This window comes from Eulemur rufifrons, chromosome 10, assembly GCF_041146395.1.
Source record: "Eulemur rufifrons isolate Redbay chromosome 10, OSU_ERuf_1, whole genome shotgun sequence".
Lineage (NCBI taxonomy): Eukaryota > Metazoa > Chordata > Mammalia > Primates > Lemuridae > Eulemur > Eulemur rufifrons.
In genome coordinates, this window is record NC_090992.1 from 32725853 (window position 1) to 32739271 (window position 13419).

At 35.6% G+C, this 13419-nt stretch overlaps 1 protein-coding gene across 1 annotated transcript; it reads right to left on the reverse strand.

Annotated features, from left to right (window-relative positions):
• Positions 1 to 1151: 1151 nt before the first annotated feature.
• On the reverse strand, positions 1152 to 13135 carry SPINK13 (serine peptidase inhibitor Kazal type 13). The gene is made up of 4 exons (XM_069484006.1): positions 13066 to 13135; positions 6285 to 6310; positions 4995 to 5122; positions 1152 to 1200 (listed from the first exon to the last, which is right to left on the reverse strand). Exons 1-4 carry the CDS (start codon positions 13133 to 13135, stop codon positions 1152 to 1154), a joined length of 273 nt encoding a protein of 90 aa, XP_069340107.1.
• Positions 13136 to 13419: the final 284 nt, after the last annotated feature.

Genomic DNA, 13419 nt, shown 5'->3' on the forward strand with positions numbered 1-13419 from the left:
CCTGTTTGAGTCATGTGTGATACCTGCGCTAATGTCTGTGGTCATTAGACTTCCATTTGTAGGTTTACAGGGCCCAGGTTATGTGTTCTACCCCTGAGCATGATGAAGTCAACACCTCTGAAGACATAAGGCTGAGTGTTGGTACAGTCCCCCTCAATGCAAAAGGTAATTGATTTTAGTTTCTAGAGTATGTATGACTGGATATCTAGACAGCAGCAAAAGATGTCAACTCCATTTGACTTCATTACTCCTTATATCCCATACCAGCTACTAATAACACTCAATGTTGGTTGATAGCAGAGTATTTCTGCTATTTGATGATAAGCCAACAGTGAATTTTAAAACCCCAATTTTTCTTACTAACAAATGGAGGAGCAGTAGTGTCTTTCATCAGGATATTCAATATATATGAGGCCAGATACCAGTTAAAGTGTATGCCTTACTCTTCTGCATAAACAATACAGTAAGCCAAACCAAGAACATTTTGAAGCCACTATGGCCAGAGACACTGATAGTGAATATGATCCAAAATTAAAAAGTGGCAAAATTGAGGGCAGAATTTAGGTCTCCTTATTTCCACGCCAGTGTCCTTTCCTTCTTTGAGTAGGAACCATTAGTTAGCCTAACACTCCTCATCTCCCTCTGGTATTTTACTTCTCCAACCACAGCAGGTGTAACTTTTCAAAGCACCCAGATAGATAGCTTAGGCTTGGATAACTGAATGACTCCCTCCGTGGTCTCTGCCGTTTGCAGAGAGGATATTTTCTCTTTTGCTCCATGTTTTTAAGTGGTATTAGTGGGGTAGGGTATGACCCACAGAGAGGCCTGTGATTTATTGTAAGTTTAATACAGGGGAGTGTTAGTAACCCCTTTTGATGAATAGATCTCAGCTCCACCAGATGAAAGCTTACTTCAAACAATCAGTACACACAGATTGATTTCTACCAGCTCTTTTATTGTTTTGTTTATTGGTAATAAATGTAAAATTTGATTTTCCATTTTCCATTAGTTTTATTCCTTTGTTTCCCATTTTGTTCCAAATTTGGGTACAGCATAGGGATGTGTTAATTTACATTCTCAAATTCCAAAAGAAATAATTTTCGCTGTTAAGTAGTGAAGAAAATAAGCAAGTCTAGGCACGCTGTTACCCATTAACTACATTTTCCTTCTTTTTTTACTTTAATGTCGAGGTCAAATTCCCTAAAGAGAAGAGAAAAAATAAATTAGGAAAATAATAATAAAGAAAGTGGACATTTCTCTTGAACGTACTTTGTCTTATCTTCTAAATGAGGTACTGAAAAGGGAGCTGCTTTTACAATTCCCTAAATAACCTTCTTTTTTTAGCATTCCTATTTGTAGCCACCACAATTTGTACATTCCTTCTCTATGTCTTGATTATTCAAAAGGTGTTCTATGAAATTTTTCAACATTGAGTTTTTCTTCCCTTAACCCATTCCCATCTCAATACCTTTCCATTAAACGTAGCAATAACAGATTTTTTTTCTCAAGAGGTTGGGTAAAAGATAACCAGAGCAATAATGTTATGTGTAGTTCACATAATTCACTCTCTGCTCAAAACTTTTGCTATGTTCACACTGCCCATAGGCTATAGGCTATTCTTCTTACTCTGGTATTTATTAATACATCTCACAGAAAACTAGCCTCTGCTTAACTTTCTACCCTTACATATTACTATTCTCTAAATACATGACATTCCTTTCAACATAATCTTTATATTAAATTTCCCTAAAGACACTGCACACTTTCTCAATTCCAAAAGTCTTCCCAAACAGCACTGTGTAGCTTGATCATTCAATTTTCTTTTCTGTGTTTTCTTTCTTTAAAAATCCTTCAAACTTTTCTTTCTTCAAGAGATTCCCCTCTCTCACCCCTATAATCTGGCTCATCTTAGATGTATTTGTGATCTGCTCATCTGTTTCAGGCATTGCAAACTAAATGCTCGGAGCCATGCAGGTAATATAAGTAAGCGATATGAGCTACCTCCACCACAGAAGAGAGTGGTGGGACTCTAGCTATCTGGAACGCCTGAACTCCATTTGAATGGGGGGCAGCTGCTGTTTATTTATTCCGTGTGAAACCCTTGCTTAGTATTGCTCTTATGTTTGAAATCTATATTTTGGCATAAAATCTTACTTTTGAAATATCGTTTTTGGTCCAACAAAACCAAGGCTGCTTTCTATTTTCATCAACTTTGCTATGCATAATCCTTCTTCACAAATAAGACCCCAAGCTTCTGAAGAGTCTGGGGTGTGTTTCATACAATTCTCTATTTTCTTACTACTTATTATCAGAGTCCTAGGCTGAGTAGGCTGGAGGGATACCTTTAAGGATGGTAACTAGGACTCTGTATCAATTCTGGCCAACACTTGCACTCTTCATTATTTTTTAAAGATTTTACATTGTTCACAAGTGGTGAGTATCTCTCAGGGCTGGGAGTTCAATTCGCCAGGCTTTTCTTCAAAATATCACTGAGAGCAGAGACTGAAAAATTACTCTCCTCCCCTCACTAAGAGCATTAGGACTGTTCTTTTTGCTCCAAGACATAGAAATGGCATGAAGGTTAAGTTTAGATATGCAAGTCCCATGGAGAATTAAAGCAAACATATAGGTCATGACACCACTCCTGCCATTGGCATCAATTTTCTGTGTTTTTAGAATAAAATATGTCTGCTATGAACTTTGCTCATATTGGCTACAATGTTACTAAACCATTTTTTGCTCTTTTAACCAACAGGGGTTCTTCATGTGTTCTTAGATTGAGAAATAACAGGTAGAGTGGTCAGAGTACATCTGTCAGGGTTGCAAGCTAGAAAGGAAGCAAGGAAGGAAAGAGGAAAAGAGGCAGGGGAGGAAGTAAGGAAGAAATCACCATGCCAGGAATTTTTACCTGGGAGATGACCTAAAAGAGGAAGGAAGGAAGGGAGGGAGGGAGGAAGGGAGGAAAGGAGGTTGGGAGGATGGAAGGAAGGAAGGAAAGGAGGTTGGGAAGGAGGAAGGAAGGATGGAAAGAAGGAAGGAAGGAAATAAATTATTTCTTTCATCTCTTCCCCATTTTTGCCAGAAGAAATCTGAGGCATGATCTTTGAGCTGCTGAGACTGTTCTGTGAAAGCACAGCTTCCTTAAGTTTCCTAGATGAGGCTGAAAGGAGTCTAAAATAATCTTTGTGGGCCGTTGCAGAGTTACAGCCCGGTGGACCAAGGCCTACACTGTGCCTCCGCATCAACCTGTTACTTTCAGAAGGCCAGACCATTGTGGGAGAGTCTTTTTTATACCACTGTTTTTAGTAGTGTGTGTCCAAATACCACAGAGTGTGGGAAAAAATCTTATGAGGAAGCGCTAAATAAGACATTTCCAATTCTCTTTCCTAATTAGCTCATTCTTGAGAAGTCAACAGTTAACTGCATTCAGACGGAATGATAGTGTAATTTATTCTACATAATCTGGTAATATTAATGCATTTTCGTTCATCTTTCTTCAAAACCAATGGTAGAGAATAGGTTAATTCACATTTTTCAGCTTCCCTTCTTTTCCTTTCAAGGCTATTTTAAGCATCCTCTGAGGATAGTACTTGCTCTCAACATGAGCATATATTTCCTTTATTAAACTAGCTTCTATACCCTGCCTCTTTCAGTACTCGGTAATAATTTTTATGATTGGGAATGTGACATTGGAAGCTCAGGAGGATTCTTTTCAAAAGAAGGTTTGCAATAAAGAGTTGGCTCAACAGGCTTGGGGTGCTTTAATCAGCTACTGGAGGTAGCCAATAAGCCCATAGAATACCCCGCTTGATAAGAGTGTGCTTGCATACCTCGGACTTGGGCCTGCCAGGCAGTTTATGCTAAGCCTGTGATTTATGGTGAATACCTGTTTTCCTGGGGTCCTGAGACACTCTGTACCAGTTTGACCTCTGGATGGGGAGCAGGAACGCTGCAGACTAAGTAAAGATAAGCCATGCAGGTGTTCTATGCCTATGTGACTGACTTTCATTAAAAAGCCTGAACACCAAGGCTTGAGTAAGCTTCCCTGGTAAGTATGGAAATACTTCATACAAGTTTTCCCCCATCATAGCTAGGAGAATTAAGCATTGCCTGTGTGACTCCACTAGGAGAAGATAGCTGGAAGCTTATGCCCGAGCTCTCCTGGATGCCACTCTTTGCACCCTTTGTCTTTGCTGATTTTAGTTTGTATCCTTTCATTGTATTAACAGTTATCATAATTATAACAGATTTTCTGAGTTTTGTGAGTCCTTCTAGCAATGTGGATTGTCAAACCTGAGGATAGTCTTGGAGACCCCAACATAGAAGATCTCACAGGCTATGTAGGACTTACTGACAAGACATAGGGCTAATTTGTAAAAACAAAATGGGGCTAAAATATACCATAAGAATATTATTAATTTTTTAATCTAAATTTCCTGCCAAATTTATTTGAAAGGCTAAAAATACGAAGAGTTGACTGTTAACTTTTATCCATGTAAAAACATACAATCACTTTGTTACTCATGTATTTTTTTATACCCATAGCTATGTCTATGTCTTTGTCTATATCTATGGTTCTGTCTGCATCTAAATCTATATATATTTCTAGCTACCAAACAACATGAATGGGTGCTATCCATAGGTTTGTCAATATGACTTATGAAAGAAAATTTGAGTGGTTTTTGAAAAAATGGGTTCCCATTCATTGCTTGAATATAATCAGCAAACTATAAATGTGATCTCTGTACAAGTCTCCCAAAATACAATGTAATCCTTTCTCTCTTTTATTAATAAGTCAAGTTTGAATGTTAACTAAATTTTTTTTAAAAAATTCTCTTTACTATATATGTAGTCTGTCTTCAATCTTTCATGAACAATGGAGGCTATTTTTAAAAGTCCCAAGCATTGGTAAAAACCAATTCCTTAGTTAAGATTATTTGAAATTTCTATAGAGAAGTATAGAGAAAAAATAATGGTATTTTATTTGAACTTACCACTTATCAAGGCAATAGAAACACTCATTCTGGTAGGTGAAGCCATTTGTAGCACAAATATATGCTGTTATATTAGGACAGCTTGCTTCATAAGAAGGACTCGGTGGGATATACATTTCACATGGGGGCTGCAAATATCATAAAATATCATAGGAATAATTATTATGATAATAGATTCTCTCCCATCTATTCCATGCCTGTCACTTTTGCCTCACATAGAAATACTATCAAATCCTACTAGTCAATTGATCTTTTTTAAGGATTTTCTGTGCTCTGGCTTCCATCAGGCTAGTATTTTTTTTTTTTCTGACCATAGTGTCCCCACCCTTCCCATCATCTCTTAAGTCATAACCATTATAATATACCTGTTTAAGCTTAAATGCAAAGTTTTCATTTAACCTTGGTGTCCCAGTCCCAGGAACTCATTGTTAAGAAGTTATTGAGTAGAGACATTTACGTGTTTGTGAACTTCTAGAGGACGGGGCTCAAGTATAGTCAGTAGGAGTGAGAATTCTGTATTGAGACTGGGACCACATCCCCCACCTGACTGGCACCCAGTGAGTATTACTACCATGTGAACACCTTAATGTTTATCAGTTAGTACCAATTTGATGGCAAATACATGTGGTGCATGTTCTCCCATCCTTGTGATACCTCACTTTGAAGGATGGGCTCAATCTCTATCCAGGATAATATAAGTGTTGCTAGTTCACGGTTATTTTTGTAGTTGAGTAGTATTCCATGGTATACATATACCACATTTTATTAACTAATGGCCAGCAAACCTTTAAAAAAGTGCTCAACATCTCTAATCATTAAAGAAATGCAAATCAAAACTACAATAAGATATCACCTAACTCCAGTGACAATGGCCTTTATCAAAAAGTCCCAAAACAACAAATTCTGGCATGGATGTGGACAGATAGGGACCCTCTTACACTGCTGGTGGGACTGCAAACTAGTACAACCTCTGTGGAAAGTAATTTGGAGATACCTCAAAGAACTAAAAACAGAAATACCATTTGATCCAGCAATCCCCCTACTAGGCATCCACCCAAAGGAACAAAAGACATTCTATAATAAAGACATCTGCACTGGAATGTTTATAGCAGCACAACTGACTATTGCAAAGATGTGGAAACAACCCAAGTACCCATCAATACATGAGTGGATTAATAAAATGTGGTACATGTATACCATGGAGTTCTACTCCATGTAGTTTTAGATTTCTCATGCCAAGAAAGTAATTAAACTAGAAAGAGAATCCAGAGCTAAGAAATTTAAATTTACCTCAGGCCTTCTAGGTTTGAAAATTTCTGCAAATAAAGGACAAACACAATAAGTTAAAAGAAATAGTTCTCCATGGGATGTAATTTCATGGACTGAAATCATTGATTGAATAAAGAAATGTAATTTTATTGCTTATTTGCACAAAAGTATACAAAAGAATTTATAGCAACAAAATTTGTAAGCAGCATTCCTTTGTTAACTACTTTATCCATTTATTTATTTTTTCCTTCATTTTCGTAGTTCTGACTTCATTTATAAGTTTTCTTCAACATTGAGAAAAGAGTAAAAACTGGGATTGTATGTATAATTTATGAACCATTTTATTTTCAGTAAATTACTTGACTTTTGTCAGCTTTAGTTTCCTCTTCACTACAGTTGGGATAATTATATACAGTTTTAGGATTGTTAAAAAATCAAATATCATATGGAAGTAAAATATAAGGCCAGTTCCTACCAAGATATTGAACTAAAGAGGGCACAGTGATGACAAGAAATCTGAAGGACACTTTAACCCTGACTGAAGCATTACAAAAGCAATTCACGTAATCAAAAACATTTGTACCCCCATAATACTTTGGGGAGGAAAAAAGAAAACCGAAGGAGTTCACTGGCTTTTGGGAGACTGGTTTTGAGGACTGGTTTTGTGAGGGGTCCAGATGTTGCCTGGGGACAGAGGGTGACCAGCTGGCTGTGGAAAATAAAATATGAAAAAACCTATTTTAGTTCTGCTCTTACTTGTTTCTCACTGTTAAATAATATTTAAAATATCATAGAATATTCTAACTTTCCAAAATTTAGACTTTCTAAAAGTTATAAGAGAAATCCTGAATGATATTTAAAAATCTTCCCACAAAAGAAACAATAAGTCTACCAACCTTTTTAGGAATAGATCACGCTGATTACATATGCATTCTTCCAGAGAATAAAAAGAATGAGATGTTCTTATCTCCTCCTAAAAAGCCAGACTATTTAGTGACAAAAACAATTAGATATAGCTATAAAAAATTAAAATAAAGGCTTTGATCTAGTAAAAATAAAATAAAATTACACATATATGCTGCATCACTCTTTCATAAAAACCTTCAACAAACTAGGCATGGAAGGAACATATCTCAAAATTATAAAAAAGCCATATATGACAAACCCTCAGACAACATCATACTGAATGGGGAAAAGTCGAAAGCATTCCCCCTAAGAACTGGAACAAGACAAGGATTCCCAGTCACCACTTCTATTCAACACAGTACTGGAAGTCCTAGCCAGAGCAATCAGACAATATGAAGAAATAAAGGGTATCCAAATACAGAGCGAGGAGGTCAAATTATCATTTTTTCACTGGTGATATGATCTTATATCTAGAAAATCCCAAAGACGCTACCAAAAGTCTCATGGAATTGGTAAATAAATTCAACAAAGTCTCAGGTTACAAAATCAATGAACACAATTCAGTAGCATTTCTATATACCAATAACTGTCAAGCTGAGAGTCAAATCAAAGACTCAATGCCATTCACAATGGCTACAAAGGAAATAACATACTTAGGAATATACTTATCCAAGGAGGCAAAAGATCCCTACAAGAACTACCAAACCCTGATGAAAGAAATTGCAGATGACATAAACAAATGGAAAAACATATCATGCTCATGGATTGGTAGAATTAACATTGTAAAAAATGTCCATACTGCCCAAAGTGTTTTACAGATTTATGCAATTACCACCAAAATACCAATGTCATATTTCACAGATTTAGAAAAAATAATTATACACTTTGTTTGGAACCTTGGAACCAAAAAAGACCCCAAATAGCCAAAGCAATCTTAAGCCAAAAGAACAAATCTGAAGGCATCAGATTACCAGACTTCAAACTGAACTGTAAGAGCATATAACCAAAACAGCATGGTGTTGGTACAAAAATGGGGACATAGGCCAATGGAACAGAACAGAGAACCCATATATAAAACCATCTACCAGGCTGGGCGCAGTGGCTCACTCCTGTAATTGTAGCACTCTGGGAGGCCGAGGCGGGCAGATGGTTTGAGCTCAGGAGTTTGAGACCAGCCTGAGTAAGAGCGAGACCCCATCTCTACTAAAAAAATAGAAAGAAATTAGCTGGACAACTAAAATATATATATATACATATATACACACACACACATATATATATATATAATTAGCCGGGCATGGTGGCACATACCTGTAGTCCCAGCTACTCGGGAGGCTGAGGCAGGAGGATTGCTTGAGCCCAGGAGTTTGAGGTTTCTCTGAGTTAGGCTGATGCCACGGCACTCTAGCCTAGGTGACAGAGTGAGACTCTGTCTCAAAACGAAACAAAACAAAAAAAAAACATCTACCTACAACCAACTGATCTTCAACAAAGCAGACAATAATATACACGGGGAAAAAGAAGCCCTATTCAATAAATGGTGCTGGGAAAATTAGATAGTCACATGCAAAAGAATGAAACAGGATGCCTATCTTTTACCACTTATAAAAATTAATTCAAAATGGATAAAATGGATAAAAATGTAAGGCATGAAACCATAAAAATTCTGGAAGACAATGTGTGACAAACTCTTCTAGATATTGGCCTAGCCAAAGAATTTATGACTAAGACTCCAAAGGCAATTACAGCAACAGTAAAAATAAATAAATGGGACCTGATTAAATCAAAAAGCTTCTGCACAGTAAAGGAAATAATCAACAGAGCAAATAGAAGACAACCTACAGAATGGGAGAAAATATTCACAAACAATACATCTGACAAAGAGCTAATATCTAGAATCTACAAAGAACTCCAGCAAATCAGAACCAGAAAAAAACAAACAGCCCCTTTAAAAAGTGGGCAAAAGACATGAACAGAGATTTTTAAAAGAAAATAGACAAATGGCCAGCAAACATATGAACAAATGTTCAATGTCACATATCATCAGGGAAATGCAAATTAAGACCACAATGAGATATTACCTTACCCCTGTCAAAATGGCTAATATTTTAAAAAATCCAAAAACTATAGATGCTGGTGTGGATGCAAAGAGAAAGGAGCACTTACACACTGTTGGTGGGACTACAAATTAGTACAACCTCTATGGAAAACAGTATAAAGATTTCTCAAAGACCTAAAAGTAGACCTTCCATTTGATCCAGCAATCCCACTACTAGGTATCTACCCAAAGAAAAAGAAGTCATTTTATAAAAAAGATATTGTAGAACAATTCACAATTACAAAGATGTGGAATCAACCTAAGTGCCCATCAATTCATGAGTAGATTAACATAATGTGGTATATATATGCCATGGAGTACTACTAAGCCATAAAAATAAATGAAATAATGTCTTTTGCTGCAATTTGGATGTAGCTGGAGACCATTATCCTAAGTGAAGTATCCCAGGAATGGAAAAACAAACACCATATATACTCTGTAATAATTTTGAACTAATTGATGGGCATACATGGGCACAGAGAGAAGTAAAAGTCATTAGAAATCAAGAAGAGGGGAGGACTGAGTAGGGGAGGGCTAAAAATCTACCTAACAGGTACAATGAACATTATTCAGGTGATGGGAACGCTTATAGCCCTGATGTAAACATTACAAAAGCTATCCATGTAACAAAACATTTGTATCCCTTTAATATTTTGAAATAAAAAACTACAAAAATTTTCTAGATATGACACCAAAAGCATGATCATTAAAAAAAGATAATTTGACTTCATTAAACTTTAAAACTTCTGTTCTTTGAAAGACAATTAAGAAAATGAAAAGACTAACTAAAGATGGAAAAATAATTCCAAGTCACATATCTGACAAAGGACTTTTATCCAGACTCTTAAAATTCAATAATAGTAAAACAAAGAGCCCAAGATAGAAATAGGGATGGCTAATAAGCACATGAAAATGCTCCACATCAGTAGTCATTTGTGAAATACAAACTGAAACTGGAGTGGAATTCCACTACATGTATATTAGAATAACTAGAATTTAAAAGACTGACCAGACCAAGTGCTATTGAGGATGTTGAGATACTGGAACTCTCATACATTGCTAGTGGGTATGTAAAATGGTATGGTAAAACCACTTTGGAAAATAGTTCGGCAGTTCCGTAAAAATTTAAATACACACTTACCATATGATTTATCCATTCCACTTCTAGGTTATTTATCCAATAGAAATAAAAGCATAACTATACATTTAATAATATATCCATATTATTAATCCATAATGTCTTTATTTGCAGTAGTCCAAAATTTGGAGTAACCCAGATATCAATAGGTGAATGAATGAACAAAATGTGGTATGTTCATACACTGGAATATCTCTTAGATATAAAAAGCGATGAACTATTGATTCATATAACTACTGATGATTCTCAAATCGGTAAGACTAAGTTTAAGAAACTAGATTTAAAAATAATATATATTGCATGATTCCATTTATATAAATTTATAGAAAATGCAAGCTACTTTATAATGACAAAAAGCATATAATTGTTTGAATATGGGGTAGGTTGAGGTGGGGTGGGTGGGAAGAAGGAACAGCAAAAGGAATCAAGAAAACTTTTTGTGGATGAGGGATATATTCATTATCTTGATTATAGTGATGGTTTCTCAAGTGTATAAATATGTCAAAATTTATATAGCACACTTTAAGTATATTAAAATTATATTGACAAAGTTTATTATTTGTCAAATATACCTTAATTTATCAGTTTATAAAAATCTCTGAGTTGAGGATATAGATAGATATATTTAGATTTTAGAGGGAGAAGAAGAATTTCTTTAACAAAATACGAAAAAAGACTTGTTGTAAATGAAAAGTTTGAGAAAGGTGACTCCTTCAATATTAGAAATTTCTAGTCACCAAAAAGATTCATTTAAGAAAGTGAAAAAACACTTTAAAATCTGAGAAAAGATATTTCTACCAAAAAAATCCCACAAAGGATTTATATCATTATATAGATAGACAAGAAGATAGATAATCTCCTATATATTTGTAAGATGAGTTAATGCAATCCAGTAGAAAAAAAAGGCAAAAGGCATGAATAGGAATAACATAAAAGAAGAAACACATATTGCCCATAAACCATATAAAGATTCTCAGCTTTTTTAGTGATCAGGGAAATGCAAATCAATATGAAAGTGAGATTAGATTGGCTAAAGTTTTTAAGGTTAAAAGTAACAAAATATCAAACTCACTCAAGAAAAAGTAGATAATCGGAATCATCCTATGGCTAGTAAAGAAACTGAGTTATAGTTAAAAACCTTCCTCCAAAGAAAACACCAGGTTTAAATGGCTTTAATAGTGAATTTCACCAAATATTTAAGAAAGAAGTAATACCAATTCTACATAAACTCCTCCAGAAAATTGAAGTAGAGGAAATACTTCCCAACTCATTTTATGAAGCGAGATCAATATGCAAAAATCAATTACATTTCCGTATACTGGCTGTACTAGTTTCCTAGGGGTGCCATAACAAAATGCCACAAACTGGAATGGCTTGAGACAGCATACATTTATTTTCTCACAGTTGTGAAGGCTAGAAATCTGATAGCAAGGTATTGGCAGGGCCATGGCCTTCTTACATTCCACAAATTTTATTACATTGTGTTTTATTTTCATTCGGTTCAAAATATTTTTTAATTTTCCCTTTGATTTCTTTTTTCATCCATGAATTATTTAGAATTGTGTTGTTTCCAAATATTTGGGGATTTTTCAGATATTTTTATATTGTTGATATCTAATTATTAATAAATGCCATTATAATCAGAGAATATAAAAAAAAATTTTTTAAAGTTAGACAATATCAGGTGCACTGGTTTGCAGGTGTGTACTAGTTTCCTATTGCTTCTGTAAGAAATTGTCACAAATTTAGTGACTTAAAATGATACAGATATATTATCTTACAATTCTGGAGGTGAGAAGTCCTAAAATCAAGATTTCAACAGGGCTGCATTCCTTCTGAAGTTTCCAAGGAAAAATCCATTTCCTTACCTTTCCCAGCTTCTATGGGCTGCCTGAATGCCTTGGCCCATGGCCTTCTCCCTGTGTCATACTAACCTCTGCTTCCATTGTCACATCTCCTTCTCTGACTTGAGCCCCCCTGCCTCTCTCTTCTAGGGATCCCTGTGATTATATTGGTCCCACCTGAAATCCAGGATGTTTCCATCACAAGATCCTTAACTAAATCACATCTGCAAAGTCCCTTTTGCCATGGAAGGTAACATAGTCATAGGGTAACATAGTCATAAATTCTGCTGATAAGGACTTGGATATTTGGGGAGGCCATTATTCTATCTATGATAGCAGGTAGCGTGGATTTTACCTTTATGTTTTTGGGTTTTTATTACTCAGCTATGAAGGCACACATATCAGCGCAACGTCATTCACAAAGACACTTTTTATTCTTCATTGAATTTATTATCATATTTAGAGAACCTTTTAAGACCCAGATGAAAAATGTATCTTTTTTTTTAGGAGAAAAAAATCATATCCACATAATGTATTGTTTACCATGGAGACATTACAATTTTCTTTTCTCTAGGGGATTTTTTTTTTTTTAATCAACAAAATAGAAATGAGGATAAGACTCCACGATGTAGAAAACAAGTCTGATTTTTCTATGTAGGAAAATATATCTTAATAATACCCAACTTGGATTACCAAGCCCAAAGGCCTATTTTTCAGCAAAACATTACCCATACAAAGCCACAAATGACTTTTTTTCTTTCCTACAACTTTAAGAAAATCAGATATTTATCTCCCAAAACCTCTAAGGTTGCTCACCTGAGAAAACAAGATGTGCCAAAGTAGAGTATACCAGGAACAATACGGTTTTCCGGGGAAAGGCGGCCATTGGATCTCATAGAATGTCCTTTGGGGAGGCCTGTGGATGTACCCAAGACAGTTTGTTCCCAACCTCTTACATAGCTGGCTTTCCACACCAGAGAACCCAGTATCCTAAGGGGGTGTCATTCCCATACACTTGGCTGTGGTGGTCTCACACTGCCTAGTCTCTAGGAATTCAGGCCTGAGAGAGCCCCCCTGCTCTAAAAAAGAAGAGAAAAACCATGAAAATATTTTTTTTTCTCCCAGCAACCAGCTTACAACCTTAGTCCTGGACTAGAAAAGAAATTAGGC